The following is a 24,613-nucleotide window of genomic DNA, read 5'->3' on the forward strand; positions in this document are numbered from 1 at the left end:
TTAATATACTATTATAAATAGTTTTATGAATAAAAGTTTATATGTTTTTCATTGTATTTACAGTTAAAATGATATATTTTATAATTTTTTAATAATTTTTTTATTGTAAAGGTGTACAAATTTATGATATGAAGTACTGTACATAGTAATATGAAATTTAAATTTACTAGTTATGATTTAGCCTTGTATTTATTATACAATTGAAAATATTTTGTAATCATCAAAATCAGTTCACTTTCTATTAATTTCTAAGTAGATATGTAATAGATGTTGATAAGATAGATTGAATTAAATATATCATTTTATTTATCTAATCAGCATCTTTTTTCTTTAATTTTAAACTATGTACAGTTATAATCTGGCTAGAACATGGATAAGTGTAAAATTTTCTGTAGATTGACAACTTCTATTATCAAAATTATTATTCTTATTACTGTATTATTTTTACTTTCTGATAATTGATGGGAGATAAAAAGATAAGAACTAAATAGATCTATTTTCATCTCTTGTATAAAATGTTAATTTTTTCACAAGATGCAACCAGAAAGAAAATTAAAACGTGGTGAGTAGTTTGTAAAATAAATAGCTTTTATCCATAGGAACTGATTTGCCAAAAATCAATTTAGAGAACAAGCAATTTACATTATATGATAGAAAGCTGTACATAAAAGCTGTTACAATTTGGTAGTGTAATTAATGTGCTGAAGTGCGATTGCAAAGATTTAAATTTTATCGTTATTTAGAAATAAATTATTTTGATATAATTAGAAGATATATGTAAAAACAAGAATTGAAGTAGTCTGTGACTGCAGCAAGTTGTTGAAATAATCTTGATTGTGAATATAAACAGGATATACACACCTGTGTAACCTATAAACCAAATTATAAAAGTTGGAAAATAACCCATAAATTGATTGTAAAAGGGCAATCAAATTTCTTGTTAAATTAAAAGTTAATTTTCTTATAGATCATAGATTATATCATTATCTATAATTAATATTAAATTAAGCAATCATTCTTGGTAATACATTCAAATTATACAGTAGTTTATGAATCACTGTTGCAATGTAGATGTATTTATTTTCCTATCTTTTTCATTAGATTATAATTTATTCTGTTTTTTTCTTTTCTTACAATTAATTGAATAAGAATTATGGGAGGAAAAAATATATTTGAAGTTATTCTTATTATTTTCTAGTAAATGTGTCAGAACACTCAAAAAAATTTTGGTTCAAACTCTTGGCTCTAATTGCAACTCTGCATCATTTATATCTTTCTTGAAAGCAATAAAAATATTCTTGTTCTTTAACCTAAATTTTTTGGTAAGTTGGCAATCCATTGGCTCCTATATAGTATATATTTTGGAAACTACTTATGAAATTCTACATTCTACTATTGATTCTACCACCATTTCATTTCTTTGTGAAACTACCATTTGTCAATTGAATTCTAGAACCAAGTCTATGTAAATTTTATATGTAATTTTCATTTGGTTTCATTTTGGTTTGTTTTCTATCTTTTTAATTTATAAGCTCAAACTTTTGCTTACTCGGTTTTCTATATAGCAAAATTTAAATACGAATTTCTTTTTTTTATAACAAACTTTGTTTAGAGATTCAAGTTTTTTGTCAAACTTGAATTTCAGGTTTTTGTTTTATCATATTATTTCAATCATAATATTAGTGTAGCTTTTATTATTTTATTGAAACCTTTATAGTTTTAGGTTAAATTCAAATTCATTGCAATAAGATGTAAAAGAATTTTATTTCAAAGTTTAAATAATTTTGTATAGTGTTGCTAAGTGAAACAAATTTTTATTTTTTTGTATATACATATAAAAATTAGAATAGAGTTTTCCATGTAATTTTACCAATAAATTAATATTTCATTATAAGCACAGAAATTAAAAAATTTCTCTCTAGTTTAAATATTTTATGAAACTGAATAAATTATATTTGGTTTTAAAAATTTTTGAATAATTAAAATTGAATTATTCTTTTATGAATTTTTTTTTATTGACACAACATGCCATATTAAAGCATTGTGTATGTGAGCTTGTAAAATTACATATGACAAGAAAACATGCTGTAGAATTAAATTTTTCTTTAAAATTAATCACTTGCAAAATATCCGCTATGTCTAAGTCATAAACATTCTTTAGTAGAATGTAAATTTATAAAATAAATTCTTGTCATTATTTTTAATGTTGTTGTTAATTATAAAGTAAAACTAATATTTAATGTTTAATTATTATTTTTGATGTATATAGTATTAGTGATATAAATTTTAGAATTTAACTACATAGGTAACAGCAGAATTTTTAAGATTAATTTTTAATTATTTAGAATACAATGAATTTAAACAATTTAATAATACATAAAATTGAAACACTAAATTGATACATAAAATTTTAAAAAGTTTAATATTGAAAAATGTTTATAAAAATTGGAAAAAATTGAAAAGATAACAGTAAAATAATTCAAGACAGATTAGATTTTAGTTTAAATTTCTGTAATCTGGAAAAGTTTGACTGTTTTCTTTTTTTTTTTTTAATTTTCTAAATTAGAGTTGAATATCTTGTCAATCTTTATATTCAGGATACGTTGAATTAATACAGCTAACTAGATATATATAATTTATTTTAAAAAATTGTCTGCGTGGAATTATAGGATAATAGGACTATTACAGCAGTGTACATGGTTATCAACACAAGCAAGAGTTCGTAATCAGAAAAATCAAAAATCTTTATTTTATCACCTGTAGTAGTTTTTCCTGTACACATAACAGATGTGTTTTGGGCTAATTGGCCCCTCTTCAGCAGTGTTACTAGCACGATGTTCTAAAATAACATTGTGTTTTTGTAGATTCCTGCTTAAACTTACATGTAGGCTTAGTGTTGGTAATCTTATTTCTTCCTTTTCACACATTCTTAAATACCATGTTTCAGTTTTTCTATTTCTTCTGACAATTATTCCACCTGTTGCATCTTCTTAAATATCAGAATTTCAGTTGCTGATTTATTAAAAGAATTATGTAAATTTAATCACCTTCTGACCTTAATCGTACTTTATTTTAAAAAATTGTCTACATAGACTTATTGGATTAATAGGACTATTACACCGGTGTAGGGGAACCAATTAGCCCAAAACACATCTGTTATGTGTACAGGAAAAAGTACTACAGGTGATAAAATATAGATTTTTGAGTTTTCTGATCATGAACTCCTCCTTGTGTTGATAACCAATACACTGGTGTAATAGTCCTATTAATCCAATAAGTCCACGCAGACAGTTTTTAAAAATAAAATATGATTAAGGACAGTAAGGCAATTAAATTTATATAATTTGTTTTTTTATATATTAAATAAAATTATGATATGATTATAACACTTTTTAAATTATTATAATGATAACTATAATATAAATCATTAAATCAATAAGCAAATGTAATCTTTCTTTAGGGAATTTTGAATATTTATTTTATTTTTTGAATTTATTTGAATTATTAGAACTAGAAGTATATACAGTATGTTTATGAAATAAGTTAACAATGGTAATAGCTTATATTTTAATAATTCAAGATTAACATATGAGAATAATGGAAGAAGTGATAATTAAATATGTTTATTGCAAGATCTGTAAGCAATATGATGAAAAATTCTATAGTAGGCATTCTACTCATTTATGTATTTAAAATAAATCCTCATAATACAATATATGATTTAAAATAATATTTTAAAGTTAACTTAAATTTAAATTGAAGGAAAGTATTGTTGTATTCAGAGAAGAGAAACAATAAATTCTTTAACTTTAATTATAAATATCTAATAATAAAAGTCCTTTTTTAATATTTAAAAATTATTTACAGCTATCTTACACCATGTATAAAAGATGGTATAAACATTATGTATTTATCTAATAAAAAACTATTTTTGGAAATTTAATATTTATATAAAAGAAAAACAAACAATTTATTTGAACTTGATAAAATTAGGAATTCTTATTTAATAAATTCTTTAAGTTTTTAGATTTATAAGATTTACTTTAAAATTTTATATGTTTCACTGTATGTTGAAGTATTTTATTTTCAGTTACATATTAATTTAATTATTTACATATTTTTATCAATAGAATTGAAATTTATTAATAAATTTATGAAGTTTTAAAGAGATTATCTGATAATTAAATGTAAATATTTTTGTTTGTGATAGTCCCTTGAGATCTCCAGGAATGGATAGTGATGTAATTATGATGAATAACATTTATAAAGAACGATTTCCGAAGGTATAAAATTTTATTTGACTTAACAATTATCATATTGATATATGAATAATAATAATAAAGTTTTTAATTTAAAAATTTGTTCACTACTTTTATACTTGGTATTTATTTTCATACTTGTGTGCACTTAGCTTAAAAATAAAATACTATTATGTGAAACAGATTAAAATGACTTTGATCACATATACAAAAAGCTGAAACTAAACAAAAATATGGAGAATAGTACAATTTAGTCTAAACATCCAAACTATTTAATACATTTACTATAAATTTTTTGATTGAACTCTGTATTGTGCATATTTTTGTTTTCATTTATCATTTTGCTCTTATAGAAAAATACTTACATTTTTTACAAGTATTGGCACTGATTGCTGTTTATTAATAAGAGTATTACTTGTAAGAAAACATATTTAAATTGATATTCAAAATGATATTCAAAACTTTAAAGTTAAAAATTAAACCAAAATATCATTTTAATATGCATTATTTTCCTTTTATTGTATTTTATGTAGATAAAAACAAAACACTTTCAATAAAGAATCAGTATTTATGTACAGTACTTATCATTGTTATAAATGCTGATTTGTTTTATAAGGACAAAGTTTATTTTCCCTAAATAAATTTAATTGCTTATAATGCATTTATCTTAATTTTCTAATGCTAACTATTATAACTTCTGTTTATCTATTAGTTAACAGACAATATATTTATTTTGTGGTAATTTTATCATTATTAAGAACAAATGTTTTTATTATTTCAAAGTCATTTTATTAAACATTTTATTGCTTTTAAGGAATATTTTATATTCAAATAAAAATGTAATGATAAATATACTAGTGATAAGTAAGTTTTGTTTGATAATTCTGGAACAATTTGATATTTTTTTCTTATATAAATAATATAATGTTATTCAACTAATAAAGAATATCCTCAATTATCTGTCATAAAATATCTCAGTTGAAATTAATGTTTGCTTGCATCAGAAATATGTTTTGATATTTGTGTATTGAATATAATTTAGGAAAATTAATGAATAAATTTTCAGAAGTTTTTTAATGCATGCAAGTTATAGAGATTAAATATTGTTTCAATTAGGCCACACAACAAATGGAAGAAAGATTAGAAAAATTTATTGTAGACAATAGAGAGCTGGACTCTTCTTTGCTATCTGATGCAGTTGCACGATTTGCTCATCATCAAGTTGTTGAGATGGCAAGAGACTGTATTCAACAATCTCATAAGCAGTTAATAACGTCACATTATTTCTATGAAATGTCAGAAAACTTGGAAAAATTATTAACAGAGGTAAGTAAATGAAATTCATACAAACAAAATTTTTCTTTATTTTCTTATAATATTTTATGCATTTATATTACAAAATTATGATGTCTATGAAATGTAAAGGTAAAATTTTATACATAATTTGCAACGGTGCGAAAATAAAGTATTTTTATCATTTTCCTTTGTATCATTTCTATGGTACTTCTTTAATACCTTCTTATATTTACATCTTTTTAGCATTTTATGATATATCTGCCTTACTGTAATTAGAATATTTTTATAATCCTCTTTCAATCTTTATCTATACAATCTTTTCCTGTTTTAATATGTCTGTTGCCTTAATATTTACTAGTTTTAATTCCTTTTGGAATCAGGAATAGGAAACAGGAAAAGGAAACACTGTTATAGATTTAGTTTCAAAGTTTTGGCCTTATCTATTGTCTTAAATATTCTTTTGTTTTAGTTTTTTATTTTGTTGTAAATAAATAAATAAATATAATAATAATAATAATAATAATAATAATAATTTGATATAAAAGAAAATTAAAACTTACTACTAAACATATGCAAAAACTTTCCTTTGAAAAATAAAAATAATTTTTTATGCTGCTTTTTTTCTGTGATATTTCTGGAAAACTGAAATAATAAAGAACTGAAATTTTGCATTTGTTTTGCTCAATCATTTATATGCAAAGTTAACCAAGAATGTAAATATAATATAATAGTAGATCTGATAGATATGATCCCTGAACAGCATGTATTGAATACTTAGCTTGTATCATATGAAAAAAACTTTATCCAATTTATTACAATATAACCAACTGACATTAATTTGTGAAAAATTGTCTCTTAAAAAAATAATTTTTTTTTCTTTTATCTCTATTTTCCTGAAACTGACTCTAAAACTTTTCAATACTTATCTTTTTATGCATGTAATTTATTTGTTTATTTGTTCATTTGTTTCATATTCACAATCTGATTTGCTTTTTTTTTTCTACTATCAATTTTTTGTACATGTTATCAAATGTAAACTAATTTGTGCACTGTAATATTCTTATTCATTTAGTTATTAAAAAACTGAAATTTTATTATCTCCATTCAACAAATAAATTACAGATGTCTAAAATATATCATTTTTATTTTCATCAAAATTTTGGTAAATAGTAGAATATACAATGCTTTATTTAGTACATTATTATGTTTGGAGTGGTAATGAATAACATTAAAATTCAAAATAAATAACTTGAATTAAATAATTTAAAAAATACATTTACGTGATTTAAACTATAAGAAAAAATAGCACATGTAGTATAGATAGGCCTCTACTCTAAATTTTGAAATAGCAGGATTTGTAATTAGTTTCATTTCTCTAAAAATTTATGAATTTCATTAATACTTAATTTAATTCTAAAGTTTACTATCATTATTATTATTATGTGGCAAATGTCATTCTCAGCTGATGCTGGTGCCAAGTGCTATACCAGACTAAAGCCACAGCATAACTACCCAAACAAGTGTAACATTAAAGTGTGTTATTGGTACATGTACCAACATCTAAAAACTTCCTAACAATGTGACATGTGTTCAATATTGCAGCTTTCTGTAATGTCATGTATATGTTTTTATTATTGGACTGCAATTTGAAAAACTGTAAACGTATAAATTCCCACTGTTGTCCATTCATTCATCTTTCTTTAATCTTGAGAATGGAATTAAATAGATGAAATCTGAGACCAGACACGGGCAGGAGGCCCTGATAAACTATGTACAAGTCGCATCATTTCAATTCAAAAGTTTCCCATGAAAGCAGTTAATAGATGACTGGCACAATTCTATTGTTAAAGGAAAAGTGTGATGTACAGGGGCAAGTCACTGCTAATTTGAGGTGGAGAGCATATATTTTAAATTCAATAAATTAAAAATATGATTGTCACAATGCCAGGCTGCAATTTTTAATCTCAAAAACATTAATTGCACATTATTAATTGATAAAAATTATATTATTAAAACTGTTAAAATTCTTTTGATTTTATTTAGTAACTTCTTATATATATATACACTTATAATGATTGCATTGTATTAATCAAAATTAAACATTAAAAGATCAAAGCTAAATTAATATGTATGCCATCAAAGCTTAGCTATTGTTTTTTACTATACTTCTTTAAATATATTTAAAAATTTCAGAATAAAAATGATTTTGAATATTATTATAAAATATGAATCATTTAGTTAATATTTAATTATCAATTTAAAATTGGAATGAATTAGATTTAATATTTAAGCTAAGCATTTCAATTTTTTTTTATATACATTTTTTCTTTTTTATACAGTCTTTTAATGAAGTATAAAACAATTTAAAAATCTTTTTTATGATTTTATTTAATAGTGTCAAGAAAAATCACCTTCTGCAGCTCAATATTTGAAGAAGTTAATAAAGAAATTGTTAGTAATTATTTCCCGTCCTGCTCGTCTATTAGAATGTTTAGTAAGTACAGATATTTTACATTTTTTTCAGCTTTTTGATACTATATTTTATTAGGTGTAATTTGAATTTATTTCAGCTAGCATTTCTTAAATTCATTCTGAAAATTAAGTGAATGAAATGCAATAGATTAGATTTAAAAACTGGGAATTCTAACTAAATGAAAATGGTGTCATTTAATTAAAGTAATTTTTGCGGAAAAATAACTTGCTATCTAGCAAGTCATTTTCTTTTAATAATTTGCTTTCTTCTTAATAGATATTAAGAAGAAAGCAAATTATAAAAAGAAAATGACTTTCATGATTAACTATAACTTTTAACTTCAGAAATTTGTGGTTTGAAATATTAGTTTGTTGTATTTTGTTAATTATATTGTTTTTTATTTTTAAATTTTTATTAAATTAAAATTTTTTTATTTCATTTTATTTCAAATTTTAAAAAATTGATTGTCATTATAAATTCAATTTATAAACTTTTTAATTACAAAATTTAAAATAAATTTTATATTAAACTTAAAATATTTTTTGCAAAATAAATTACATTCTATTAAATTTTAAATATTTAAAATAACTATCATATTTTATATATTTCAAAATTACGTTACATTTTTTCCATAAATGAAAATTACAAATTTTATTTATTTATTTTTTTAAAAGAATTAGACTCAGATTTTCATCATTATTTTTTTTAAATGTTGGTTAAAAAAATTGCTGAAATAATTTTCCACATTACTTATTTCTTTTTTACTCCAATAATTAATATATATATTTTTTCTTAATCATTGTCTTTATTTATAAAAGTTTGATATATATTTCTAAATATAAGAGTTCAATTTTATGTTTGACAAAGCATCAAATTTAGTTGAAATGATTTAAAGATTAAAATGTTTTTAGAGTGTTATGAAGTTATAGATAATATAAAAGAAATTGTATGTAGAAATATAAACTTTATATTAATTCTTTTCATTACATTTTTAAGGTCAATACAAAATATATTATATTTTGGTCCAAATAAAACAAAGTTGATATTATATACTGAATAAAATTTATATTAGAAAATATATAAATATAATATTTTATAATTTACTCATATATTATATAACTCTTAAGAAATTGACTGATTATATTTTTATACACTTTATGAAATGTTTTTGTCAAAATAATTTTATGTAGACAAATTATTGCTTGTCAATCAAATTAGAATAAAATGAAAAGATAATTCAACAATATTTTTATATATGTTAATATGTTTCTAATTTGTCATATTTTTATTAGAGGAGAGTGGAAGAAAATATAATTTTTTAATTTATAAGATGGAGATCTTAATTAAATAAATCAACTATAGCTTAGTAGCTTTAATTGATAGAAAAATATAAATTAAAACTATTAGTTGGTTTGAAAAAATAGAGCTTTTAAATAGTTTCAAACAAAACAATTTAGCTAGCATTCAAGAATGACTTCTAAAGAGTGTAGGAAAATTCTTACTTTTAGAATTGAAACTTCACTTAATATTTTAAATTTAATTTAGTTAAATGAAATATTGATAGTTTGATTAAATAATTTCAATAAAAATGTGGTGATTTCATTTTATATTGATAGGAAGAGCATAATAAAAACATTACATATGTAGACCATTTTTAATATTGAAAATAAAAAAATAAAAAAAATAATTAATGGTTAATTTTTCTTTTTAGGAATTTGATCCTGAAGAATTTTACAGATTACTTGAAGCTGCAGAAGGACAAGCCAAAGTTTTGCAAGGGATAAATACTGACATTCCACAGTATATAATAAATAAATTAGGACTCAATCGTGATCCTTTAGATGGTAAGATTTTCTTTTTTTTCTACTTCACTTTATTATACATGAAGTAAATGTGATCCTTAACTTACTTTGCATTTATTGATTCTAACTTATAACTTTTTTTAAAGGTAAATATTTTAGAAATAAATATTATATTGAATAAATCTCAAAGAAAATAAAATATGTATGATAATTCATATTACACAATATTTAAACTAAACAATTTTTTTCAGTTCTTTTAATAAAATATTTTAACATTGAAAAAAATGAATATTCTTATTTTTTCATGTTTTGATTTAATTTTAATCTGAAATGACAGAAGTTTACATAACTTTAATGAAAAAAGTAATTTATTACATTTCTTGTGAGAATTACAAAATAACTGCAATTATGATTATAATAAAAATGAGTTCTAATAAATAAAAATAAATTAATTTTCAATGAAATTATAAATTTAATTGAGAGAAATAATTGTATATACAAATATTATGTAAATAAATTAAATTTTTGCTTTATTATCAATCAAAGTTACCATTACCATTACAAGTCATCAAAAAATTATGTATTCATTACAAAATATTCATTATTTTGTAAAGTTGCCAATTTTGAATTCATGAATGAAATATGTTTATTATTATACCCCTATTAATAAAAAAAATGATAATTGATTATTTTTATGTTTTCATTATTATTAATTTGCCAAAATAATCTTATTACTGTAAACATTTGTTTTTGGATTTGGCAAATACTAATTGCAACTTGGTGAACAATAATCATTATAGATACTTTGATAAATTTTATTTTCCTATTTTATGAAGTCTAAATTGTTTATCTAAATTTTGATATATTTATAATTTACTACAAGATCAGAATTTTAAGATATTAATATTTAATTTCAGTTAAGTAATTTAATATTCATTTTTTTATTTTATGTAATCATAATTTTATTGAAATTTAGTAAAACACAGGCACTTCAATGATATTAAATGCTAAAATTTTATAATAATTTATCAAATATTTTTAAACTAGTAATTACCATCATTAAGCTTGTACATTCATATAAAGAATAAATAATATTTCTATTATAAAAGTCAATCAAAATGTTATAATGTCATTTACACTTTTTAAAACATTTAATGTCAAAGGTTAAAAATGATATTTCTAAAATACTTCACATTTCAATTTTTAAAAAACTAACTTTTAAAAAAACAGTTAAAGTCTGAATTTAGAAATCAATATTATTCCTTATCATGATATAAAATTTAAAAATAAAAAGAAACTATTGCTATGTTTTATTACTTAGAGTAAACAAATAATTCTCAATTTTATCATAAATACTTCATAATTTCAAATATAAAACATTTTATTTATGATCTGTTCTTAAAATATAAAACTTTTTCAGAATTGGGGGTGGAAGTAATTGGAGAACTAGATTTTCCAACTTTATTAGAAAATGAAGTAAGATTTTATTTAAATTTAATAAAAATTATTTTATGATTTAATTTTCCATTACCTGTAAATGAATTATCTAGCTATTGAATATTTAAGAAATAGCATATATTTAAAATTATTAAAGTAAGTAGATATTCAGTAGATATATGATATCTTTCTGTTGTGAATAATTTAATACAGTAAAAGACATCTGATTGTTAATGTATACAGTAGAGCATCGATTATCTGAATACCAATCAACTGAAACATCGGTTAACCGAAAGTGTTCCAGTCGACAAATTCAAATTTCCGCTGGTGCTGTGGTGCTGCAATATTTGACTATGTCTTGGGCTACTCCAATATTATTTTTGTTGGCGTGTGTGTTTTAGCTGGCAATACTGGCATGACCATGAGAAGGTACTTAAGAACACGTCAGTATTTGATTGAGACTTTTTTCCCCATCATGAGTGGTGAGCTTTTCTTGTTTTGTGTGGTTTTTTTGTGAAGACTGTGTGCTGGGACATGTCATGCTGAATCGGAACGTTTTTGATACTAGATTAACTTCTAAAATATAATTTTTACCAAATGATTATTATTTTTTTAAAAATTTTTGTTAGGCTTAACGTCGACAAAAATTCAACACAAAGCAACACGCAATGGAGAAAAATTTCAACATGGGATAGGTTAATATATTTTTTCGTACATGATCAGTTATCCAAAAAACCCATCCTAAATTGTTTCAGATAATTGATGTTCTACTGTATATGCATAAACTTTAATTTGTAGACATAAAATTTAATTTGCTGATTCATAATAGAAACTACAAGTTAAGTATTATACAGATATTTTAAAATTTAAAGATTTGTTAGAAAAATTAGGATTAAAATATATGTACTGTTAGTTTAAAACATTTAAAATTTTTATATGTTGAGACATCATGAAGTGTTGGTACTAGATACTGACTTTTTCACATCCACTTTATTTTCTGATGTACTTTAACAGTGTATAAACCAGTTGTTTCAAATGCCAATATGTGTTTTGGGCTAGCTCCCTTCATCTGTTGGCTGATATAAGTTTTCTACAACGGTTGTAAATGTATTGTTGATATACATAAAAACCAAACATCACCGTGTATTGTAAACCAGTTAAAAATTCTTAAAACTTGAATAACAATACAAAAAGAATCGTGGTGCAATTTCCATTTTTACATTAATGAACTCTGCAGGTAATTTTTAAAATGAAAATTGCACCAAGGTTCTTTTTGTATTGTTAGTTTTAAGAATTTTTAACTGGTTGTACAATACACGGTGATGTTTCGTTTTATATATATCAACAATACATTTACAACCATTGTAGAAAACTTATATCAGCCAACAGATGAGGGGTGCTAGCCCAAAACACATATTGGCATTTAGAACAATTAGTTTATGCACTGTTAAAGTACATCAGAAAATAAAGTAGATGTGAAAAAGTCAGTGTCTCGTATCAACACTTCATGGTGTTTCAAAATATAATTTAAAAGACACAGTTTCAATACAGATGTTAAAATTTTTACATTCATCAAATATTTAAAATTAGTTTGTTATTTGTCAGATAAAAGAAAATTCTTGTCTGTTATTTTTGAAATGTTAATATTGCCAGGTGATCAAAAGAAAATATTCATAAATATTTTTATTCTGGATTGTGATTTTCATCACTCTTAATAGCTTTTTCTAAATGATAGCATTTACAAATTATTCTCAAAAAACTTTTGATTTTTAAAAATAGGAAATTTGTTAAATTTTGTTTCCATTATCTCTTTAATTCCAAAATTTTTGACTCCCAAATATGTTTTCCAGTGATAATCAAATATCTGGGAAATGAGTGCTGTACTTTTTCAAGGTTATATTCATAGTAAACACACTCTAATATCAGTAATTGATACAAATTATTTTCTGAATTAATTTTCATTCTTTTATGAAAATTGCACTTTGATGATAACCCAATGATTTTGCATTATTTTTTGAGTGAGTACAAAAAGATGCATGCACTGTAGTGGGTTAAATATTTAAATATAAATTTTGTATAACTATGTAAAAGCTGTTCAAGTTTTTAGTCATTTTAAAATATTTTAATGTGTTTATTTCATATTATTGGTGATAAGTAAAAAATAATAAATTATCATATTGCAGACTATCAAAAGACCAATATCAAAAATCAAACAACCTAGTGAAAATGATTTTGAAACAATCAAATTAATAAGTAATGGTGCATATGGGTAAGTATTTAGTAATAAAATTATTCTTTTATTATATTATTATTTATTTTTAACAAAATATTTTTCAGTGCTGTACATTTAGTAAGACATAAAGAAAGTCGACAGAGATTTGCTATGAAAAAAATAAGTAAACAGAATCTTGCGTTAAGAAATCAAGTAGAACAAGCTTATGCAGAACGTGATATTATGAGTTTTACAGATAATCCATTTGTTGTGAGCATGTTCTGCAGTTTTGAAACAAAGGCAGGTTTTTAAAATTTGATAAAATAATTGTTAATCTAAATACTTTAGTTTAATTTTTATACAATTTCTATTAATTAACCTATTCTACTTTAAAATAATATGAGAGCAATTCAACTTTTGTTTGGAATTTTGGCAATGGAACTATGTACTAGATAGACAAAATTTGTATTTCTTCCTCTTTCAAACAGACACTTCTCTGTAGTTTTGGCAACAATGCTACATCTGCAGATTGGAAATCTTTTGGCTGGCTCAGAGCCACTGCATGATGAACTCTCTGAATTCAGTGTTTTGAGTAAATTTTCTGTCTCCAAGGCTTTCTTCAAAGGACCAGACAAGTGATAATTGTATAGTGACAGATATAGAATTTCTCAACTAAATCTATTAATTTCTTCTATCATGCATAGAACTATGCTCTGACATTGGTTAAAAGATTCTACTTTGCAGGCAATGCATTCCTGCTAAAACAACAAGAGAATTGTCAGCATATGTAGGGGGAATATCTGAAGAAGGAAATATAAATATAAATGTAATACACACAATTCCATTGCCATGGAGCACTGTTCCATATAAAAAATAAACAAGTTTTCATTCTGTTAAACAGTACTAGTTTTATTACTGTTTCATACAGCTTAAAATAATTTATTTTTATGCATTATGAAAATGTTATATAATTGAAATTCTTGGGCAGACTGGCATTGTTACAAAAACTTAGAAAATAAACAAACTAATTAATTTTTGCAATATATAATGATTAATGTATACAGTTTGCTCAAGACCTAACTTATGTAACAATAACAATCTCTCAAAAGTTTTCCCATTTTTAATTCAAGTTTTATACAGAAATATTTAATATACTTTTAAATTGAATTTTTAAATTTCTTTTGAATAGAAACATTTATGTATGGTCATGGAATATGTAGAAGGTGGAGATTGTGCTACATTATTGAAAAATATGGGTCCTCTGCCATTAGATCTAGCTAGATTTTATTTTGCAGAAACTGTGTTAGCAGTTGAATATTTACATAGCTATGGAATAGTTCATCGTGATTTGAAACCTGATAAGTAAGTTTTAACTTATATTTTATTAATCTTTATGATGATAATATATTTATTTATTAAAAATTAATTTACATTTATTCTTTTACTAGTGTCACCATTTAATTGTAGTTTTCATCATTAATCAAATATATCATGTAATAATTGAATTATTTCCTTTACAAATTAAAATAAATCTAACCACTAAATGAACAATACAAAAAATTGCTTTTATTAAGTTTTTAATTCATTTAAATAGTATTATTACTGTATTATTTTACTACTTTTTACTTAAACTAACTGGTAATTTTCTCTAATTTTGAATGCACAATAATTTAAACTGTAATGAAATTGACAAAAAACAGTTATATTTTTATATACAGTTTAAAATATCATTTCAATAACTTCACATATATTTGGACTGGTAATGTTTTATAAAATATTCAACAAGTTAAATTTGAGAAATAAATTTTCAGGTTTTTAACAGTTAAAAGAGACAACCAGAGTAACATGAAAATTATCTTAAATTATTACAAAATTGTTTCTATAAAAAAATTTTGATACTTTCACTACTTCATAATTTTATGGTGTGATTACAAAAGTCTCTTCCTGGTCAGTTATTTCAAAAACTAATAGAACAATCACTAGACTTTGGCTGATATATACTGTATGTTGGACATGTACTGAACAATGGTGGAAATTTTCCTTACAACAGTCTTTCAATTGCAGAGGGCTGCTGTAATCTCATCCCTTGATGAAAGTAAGGCAACATTGTCAATTACAAAACTGTAGCACATGAAAAAATAGATACTATTATCTTTTAGTACATTTCAAAATATCAAGTGGAATCCTGGAACAGGCTGTACATCATACAAGGGATAGTAATGCATCACTGCATACATGAATGCAAAGTGGGAGTGATTGTGCAGTTTGTTGCCTTATTAGTTTTTGTTATAATTTGCGAGGGAGAGACTTTTGTTACCAGTCATGTATATATGTATATATATATAGTAGAATGTCTTCATTTTATCTTAATGATATATTAAAATACAAAAGTTAATTTGATAATTTAAAAAGATTTTTATTATTAATAATGAAAACATAATAAACAGTAATTGATTTATCATCAAAGCATTTTAAACGTTATATAATAAAATTATATTTATGCTTATATATGTATATGTATATTATGTGTATATTAATCTCATAAAATATTAATAATTTATTTTAGTTTGCTGATTACTTCTATGGGACATATCAAATTAACTGATTTTGGACTTTCAAAAGTTGGATTAATGAATTGTGAGTATAAGAATAATTAATTATTTTTAGGTCATAAATTAATCTTGTTTAATATTTACTAAAATTACATACCTTCTTATAGTGGCAACTAATCTCTATGAGGGTTATCTTGATAGAGAAACAAAACAGTTCAATGACAAGCAAGTATACGGCACTCCAGAGTATATTGCTCCAGAAGTTATACTTCGTCAGGGCTATGGTACAATAAATATTATTATTTTTGAACTTACTTAGTTAATACTTAGGTAACATTTTTAAGATGTTGTCTTAGTAATAATGCAAATTTTATGTTGTTCAAAATATTTTTCTAATTTCTTAGCTCTAGTTTGTCATAGTATTGTTTTAATTAAAAATTGCTGAAAGTTTACAGATTATAACTGGAATTTAATTAGCTGAATCATAATTCTGTAACTTTCAGCAAAATTTAGTAATTAGACTTGTTATAGACATTATATTTATAAATGTATATGCCACATGGTAAAAATAACTGCATGAGTCTAATTTTATGATATAACTGAGATATTTAAACCTGAAATTGTACTGATTGTTTTAAAATTGATTAATTAAATTTTTTAAATTATACAACACTATAACATACTATATTTTTATATAATAGAAATCAATTTTTTTACAACTTTATTATATTGATAAAAATTAGTATCCTTAACAATAAAACATTAGACATTATAATACAGTTTTTGTGTGTGAAGAAATATCAATATATCGACATAATTCATTAAATTTTCTATAAAAATATTTTTAAAATATAAGTAAATTTAGTTAATAAACATTAGCATTAGTTGTTAATATAAACAAATTGTTCACTTAAAGAACATTAATTTTGAAAAATACATAATATTAAATTTAAGATAATTTCATAAAATTTTAAGAGCATTAAATAGTAATGATATGTCTCTGTATTATTGTAATATGTATATTCCAAATATAACATTCTTTATATTAATGCTTGATTTTCCCCCTTCTCTTTCTTTTTAAACAGGGAAACCTGTTGATTGGTGGTCCATGGGAATCATCTTATATGAATTTCTTATCGGATGTGTTCCTTTTTTTGGAGAAACTCCTGAAGAATTGTTTGCTCATGTTATAAATGGTGACTATAATTCGATTATATACTATCATGCTGATTTTAATTCTTTATAGACAAATAATTGATATGAAATAAACTATTTTATATACTATAATTTATTTAAAAAAATAAACAGCATGAGCTATTTTTGTAATAACAAAAATAATATAATTGAAAATTTGAATGTTTGTATTTCATTTATTTTGACATATTTAGCTTATGTTTTATTTTATGGAATTTGCCTTTATTCATCTGTAATGAAAAAATGATTGATAAGGATTTTTTAAATTTAAGATATTAATTATTATATAAAATGTGTAATATTTAGATGAAATAGAATGGCCAGATGAAGATGATTGGCAAATGACAGATGATGCAAAAGACCTTATTACTCAATTATTACATCAAAATCCAATTGAAAGATTAGGTACAGGTGGATCACATGAAGTAAAAGAACATGCTTTCTTTTCTGAACTAGATTGGAATTCTTTATTAAGGCAGAAAGCTGAATTTGTTCCTCAGCTAGAACATGAAGAAGATACAAGTTATTTTGACAGTTAGTACACATCAATATATTTTTCAGTTTTATATTTTATGTTTTATCTTATGTAATAAGATGCATGTATGTTTTAAAGTTTTTGATCATATAACAATAATCATCTTATATTAATTTATATTAATTTGAAACATCAAAATGATTCAAGATTTTAGTAAGAATGGAAAAAGTTTAAGCATTGCTTTCCAACTTGAATTAATAAATAACATATGTTAACAGACTAATAAGTTTGATATCATAGGACAGTTTTGTATATATAGATGTATTAATTAGCCATTATTTGTTTTTGCTTAACATAGAATTCAAAGTGCCAGAAATTTGAACTGTAGTTTAAATAATTTATAATTATTAATTTTTTCTGTTTACCTTTAAAGTATTCTAATGAATTTACAGTATTTATTTATCTAAAAATCTATAGTTGACTAAACAAAAATTAACAATATTAAAATTCAAATTTTTCCAAATTTATCTAATACATAAATAATCATTAACACAAGTTATAACTTCTATTCACTTAATAATACAGTAGACTCGTGGTCATATGGCCCAATCAACCGTGTCATAAAACTTTTTTTAAATAAACAAACAGCACAAAAAAATAATTACAAAATGTATTTTGTATTTTTTATTAAATAATAATAATCTAAAAATGCAATCACAAACATTTTCATAAAACATATGGTTATTCCACAGATGATAACTGCAGGTGTTTTTTACTGGTTTACTTCTACTGAAAATTTTGTATTAAAAGCGCACATACTGTAAAAATTATAGCTGAAAAATAAACCACATATAGGATGTACTGACAAGTTTGACTATACAGGAAATGCTTTATCTTCAATCTTTGTGTTATCTGTCTCGGCTGTCTGCGAGTCTACTATAATAAATCTTTTTAGCATATGAATATAGAATTTCTTATGTAAATATGTTAGCTATTTTTTTATATAATACTAATGGATAAAATAGCATTTGACGGATTGATTTTAAAATTTATAGTAATATATTTTATTAGATAATTTTTTTAAAATAGTGATTACTTTTTAAAATTTAGTATTATTTGTGTATGTTGTCTGTCAACTTTGATTTTATAAACATTATATGTATGCAGTCTATTTATAATGCAAAATCGTCTATATATATAGCTCGAGCTGACAGATATAATCATGAAATTGAAGATTCAGAAGAATTAGAAGATGGTGATGAAAATGTATTCAGTAGTTTCTCATCCTGTTCGCCTCGATACAGAAAAGTATATTCAAGAGTAGAAAAAGAATTAGAAGAGGAGCAGTTGTTAAAAGTAATATATTTTCTTACTATAAAATTTCAACTAAAATTAATTAAACTGTTTGTATACACAATCTAATAAACAAATTTTGTTGAGATTCCATAATAACAGTATTGGAGATTACAAAATTTGGCATTTACAATATTTGAAAAATTGAAATAAGTCTTACAATTTGAAAGATAACTACAGATTATAACAAAAACAAAATTAGGATTATTACAATAAAAATTTGAATTCAACTTATAAATCAAGATTTTATGCAAAATTATCAAAAACAAAGATAAAATACTAGACAATTCAATTATAAATAGGAATAATCAGTTTCATCTAAATTTGAAAAAATTCTTTTGATAAGTACATTTATGTACAATTTATGAAATCAAACTTTATTATGAAAAACTTCTCCAAATTTATTTTTTATTTTTTCATATACTTTTACTTTTGTTTTTTATTCAAATTTTTTAAATATTAGAGCAATCTTTATTTCTTACAAAATTATTCAACTCTAACTCTATTCTAACTTGTTTAATTTCTTCAAAAGGTGGTTATTTAATATGATATAAAGTGATACTATTAACTATAGATTATATCTGTTTGAAAATTTTTTACTTTTTTAATATATATAATAAATGCAAAATTACTTTTAATATTAATATTGGTTAGTGCAATTAATATGCATGAAGGGTTTGTAATTTTCTTTGCTAAATATTGCACAAATAAATTTTAATTTAAAATCATTTCAGTAGAAAAGCAATATCTGGTTTTAATTTTTTTCTGATATATTTGATAAATCATTCAAACAAAATAATAGTTTTTATGAGTATATTAGAGATACAGTAGAGCATCAATTATCCAACTCAATTGGGGACTGGAGTTAGTCGGATAACCGAAAAGTATGAAAAAATACATTATTAGTATAATATATTAGTATATCCCATGTAATTAGTATATTAGTATATCGCTATTAACCTACTTTGCGTTGAATTATCATCGATGTTAAGCCTAACAATTTTTTTAAAAAATAATAATCGTCACTATTGTATCGTTGAAAATTATTTCTTTATTTTGCACAAAATAAATACTGGCCTCCCTTTTGTGGTCGAGCCAGTGTTACCAGCTAAAACACGCAAAAATTTAACAAAAATAATATTAAAGTAGCCAAGACATAGCTAAATATTGTAGCACCACATCACTAGCCAACATTTGAATTTGCCGACTAGAACGCGGTCAGTTAACCGATGCGACGGTTAATCGGGGGTCGGATAATCGATGCTCTGCTGTATATTCATAAAAACTATTATTTTGTTATCTTGGTAACAAAAAAAGAGTTTCTTTAAATAATATAATTAACATTTTATGATTATTGATTTAACTTTTGTTCATTCTTTTATAATTTAAAATGACAAATCATAAACTATTAGTATATTATTTTTTTAGTTTAAATATAGTTAATAAAGATTAATTAGAAGATAAATATCTTCTAATTAATCTTTATTCAGTCAATTTGTTATTCTTTAATAGTTAAACATTCTTCACAAACCTTGAAAGAGTTTATTCATTTTCTATAAATTTAAAAATATTTTAGGTTTTATCTAGATCAACTGTATATTCTGTTTATTGACACTTGTCATTATCATCATTTTTAAATTTATTAGGGAAAAAAGGATACATGTGTAATAAAATAATAACAACATAATTAATAAATTTAAAAATGATAAACTAATTGAGGAGTTCTGCAATTACTTTTTAATTTAAAAAGATTCTACTGCCAAATTAAATTGGGAAGTACTGGTCTAAACTATTGTTATTTTTCTCATAAAATTTTTAATGTCAAAATATTTAAATTAACTTTATTTTCACTAAATGTTCATTATTAGACTGTACATTCATGTAAAACTTATTGCTACTCATTACTTTTTATTAACTTTCGAGTTAAGTAAAATCTGCTTAAAATTGAAGCAAATTAAATCTTTTTCTCATAATTATATATCAATCAATACTTTATTATACACGTATATACATTATATAGTTTAATACAGTATTAGTTCGTATTAACAATAGAGAACAATTTCTCTGTTTAGGGGGAATTTTACAAATTATTTAAAGGAATAGAACAAAAAATAATAAATTTAAATTAAAGTTATAAACTACAAGTTAGTTCTTATTTTGTTTAAACATCAATTATATTTACAAATGTGGTAATTCATCTACTTTCCCACGACAATGGATGGTTGTATTAACATTAATTTTGATTTGACAAATAGTATCGTTCTGAAACTTTTACAAAATAATTGTAAATTTTATATAAATCCATTTTATTAAGATTTTTCAGATTTGATTTAAATTCCAGTTCTGAATTAGTCTGACATATTTGGTTTATTTTATAATAGTTACGTAGTTTTAAAAGTTCTTTACAGCTTTGAATTAAGTGGAGTAGTGAAAATTCTTCAGATTTGAATAAAGGACAGTGATTTCTCGTTAGATCAATATATTTACCATCAATAAACACAGAATATTTATTTAAGCGGAGTTAAATTATTAGACGCTTCACGCTAAAATTTATTGGTTGAAGCATATAGAGTTGCGAGGATGGAATTTGCAATAATTTAATATACCATGAGTGATAACTGCTTTAGTATAATGAATCTTGATCTCTTTTTATTGCTTGTGAAATTGCAGAATCTATCAAGAGGGAGTAGCCAACTTTCCAATCATTAATATTATCGTTGAACAATAATATTGATATACCAAAACTATTTAACATTTGATTTAATTTATATTGCCATAGTTGTTTGCATTTTTGATCTTTACTATGAGCAATATTTTGATGATGAAGATATGTTATTGTATTATCGTTTTTAAATTTAATTCTGTAGTAAAATTTAATTATACGTTTTAAAACAAAAGGAAAAAACCAAATTCTATTTACTTCATGTCTCAGAGCGTAACCTGGAATTGTTCTTTCCAGTTGAAATAGTTTGCGTAAATAATAAACGTGAAGAATTTCCAATTTGTATATATAATCTAAACTCCATATTGGGCTTGCATAATAAATTATTGGCACAATTGTTGAATTAAATAGTTTAATATGAATTTTCAAGTTAGTAGTTCTTAACCTAGAACATAGAAATAACAAATTATCAATGGCTTGTTTTGCTTTTATTTTTATTTTGTTAAAATGTGCCTTACAGGATAAATTCCACTCAAACCTAACTCCCAAATAATCTATTTCGTTTACCATTTGTAGAAGGGTATTTTCATGGTATATTTTAGTGTTGTTTTCAGATATCTTACAGTTGTTGCGAAATACGATTATTTTTGTTTTAGAAGGATTTATTGTTAAATATAATGATTGTATAAATTTATTAAGTTGATTTATTTTCCTTTGTAGCGAAATTTTTGTTGGCGCTAGGAGCACAAGGTCGTCCGCAAAAAGAATATAATGATAAGTTCTATTTCCTATTGTAATTCCATCGGTTGGTTCAGTAAATAAACGATCAATACCAATAAGATAGAAGTTAAATAGATATGGAGATAAAAGATCACCTTGGAGAACTCCACGAAATAAATGTAAATTTTGAAAGATATTGTTACCTTGTTTTATCCTGATAGTATAATCCAGATACAGTTTTGAAATTACTGAAGTAAATCGAGTACTTGCGCCACTGGATTTGAGATTACAGTAGAGCGTCGAAAAGTGGAACCAATTGGGGACTGGGGTCCTTCCAGTTAATGATTTGTTCCAGTTTCCGACTTTGTACGAAAAAATACATTAACCTGTCCGATGTTCAAATTTTTCTCCATTGCGTATCGCTTCCTGTTGAATTTTTCTCCGTTGCGTGTCGCTTCGTGTTGAATTTTCGTCGATTTTAAGCCTAACGAAAATTTTTATAATAATCATCGAGGCTATTGTATCGTTAAAAATTATTTCTGCATTTTGTACAAACAAAATAAATATATTAAAGAATATAAAAAACTTGAAAATTATACTTTAGAAGTAAATTTAGTATCAAAAACATTCGATTCAGCACGACACAGTCCGACTGAAAATCGTTCCACTTTCCGGCCATTCCACTTACCGACGCTCTACTGTATATAATAAGGGCACATATATTGAATCAAATGCTTTTTGGATGTCAATAAAAGCAGCATAGATTTTCCTATGTTTTTTTAAAAGATATAGTTGAATTATCATTAATAAGGTAAAGATTGCAGATTTGGTTCCTTTATTAGTAGTAAATGCATATTGAAATTCCGCTTCCAGTCCCATTGTTCTAGTCCATAGCTTAAATTTATTTGCAAGAAGTGAGGTAAAACATTTTCTTATTACTGATAGTAATGCTATTGGTCTATAGTTGCTAGGGGAAAATGGATCACCCTTTTTGTATATCATTGTTATAATGGCTGAATTCCAGGATTCAGGAAAATACACAGATTTGTACATACTATTAAACAGATTTAATATTATTATTCTAGAGCTAGTTGATAATATTTTTAGGAAATCAATAGGAATATTATCGCATCCTGGTGTTGTTTTACTTTTTGATTTTCTGATAACGTCCTCTAACTCAGTTATTGTAAAGTCAGAATCCAGGATATCATTATAGACTTCTGTGTTTGTGTTTAGCGGTATTTCCATATTAATTTGTGGAAATCTATTATAGAATTGTTTCCAGGTATTAAAATCTATTTTAGCAGTGTTTCCATTTAAGTTTGATTTAGACCGAAATCTTTGTATTGTGTTCCAGAATATGCTACCATTGTTGTTATTTTTAATTAAGTTTTGTTCTATTTTCCGATAATAATTTAATTTTTTAGTTTTAAGAAGATTATTATACATTCGTTTAGTTTTTTTTATAACTGTTAAGATTAAATACTGTTGAGTTTTTCCTGAATTTTTTCAATGCTGCTTGTTTTGTTAATTTCATTTTATAACAATCTGAATCAAACCATCCTTGCTTAGCTCTAGTATTTTTGTTTATACATTTGTATTCGTTTAATATAGTTATTATTAAATTATATATTTTTCCACTATTAGTACTTGTTACTTCTGGAATTGCTTTAAGTCGATTGTCAATCTCCCTCCGATATTTTGAAAATTTATATTTTATCTTTGGACTATTTATACCTTGCTTATTAGTTCCTTTTGTTGAAGATATTCGAAATTTAGTTATTGTGGGGAAATGATCTGATATATCCATTAATGTTATCGTAAAGTTCGTACAATAATCCAGAAGTAGTTCAGAACATATTGTAAAATCAATTGTTGATTTCTCCAAATGAGTTAAACAAGTATATTTCGCAGGAGAATCGGTTTTAATACGACCATTCAATATATAGAGTTTATTTTCTTTTAGGAAGTTTAACAGCTTGTTCCCCAAATTATTAACCTGTTTATCTTTTGATACTCGACTATTACTAATTAAATGATTTGGTCCCTTATATTTGGAATCCATTTCCTCACCAATGCGAGAATTGAAATCGCCCAATATAATAATATATGGAGTTATATAGAACCATGATTCTATAACTTTAAATATTTCATTTAAAGTATTTACATCCCCAGGAG

The 24,613-nt window shown here is 23.6% G+C and overlaps 1 protein-coding gene across 1 annotated transcript in view; it reads left to right on the top strand.

The window, feature by feature from the left end:
• LOC136982657 (microtubule-associated serine/threonine-protein kinase 3-like) overlaps positions 1-24,613 on the top strand; it is a 107,785-nt gene that overhangs the window by 71,442 nt on the left and 11,730 nt on the right. The window contains 13 exon segments of the mRNA XM_067279216.1: positions 4,211-4,283; positions 5,376-5,585; positions 7,951-8,049; positions 9,740-9,872; positions 11,251-11,306; positions 13,451-13,536; positions 13,605-13,779; positions 14,669-14,841; positions 16,046-16,116; positions 16,199-16,315; positions 17,117-17,227; positions 17,532-17,759; positions 18,902-19,056. Coding sequence (XP_067135317.1) covers positions 4,211-4,283; positions 5,376-5,585; positions 7,951-8,049; positions 9,740-9,872; positions 11,251-11,306; positions 13,451-13,536; positions 13,605-13,779; positions 14,669-14,841; positions 16,046-16,116; positions 16,199-16,315; positions 17,117-17,227; positions 17,532-17,759; positions 18,902-19,056 — 1,687 coding nt within the window.

The sequence above is a fragment of the Centruroides vittatus genome, unplaced genomic scaffold (assembly GCF_030686945.1).
Source record: "Centruroides vittatus isolate TY-2023 unplaced genomic scaffold, ASM3068694v2 contig_862, whole genome shotgun sequence".
NCBI lineage: Eukaryota > Metazoa > Arthropoda > Arachnida > Scorpiones > Buthidae > Centruroides > Centruroides vittatus.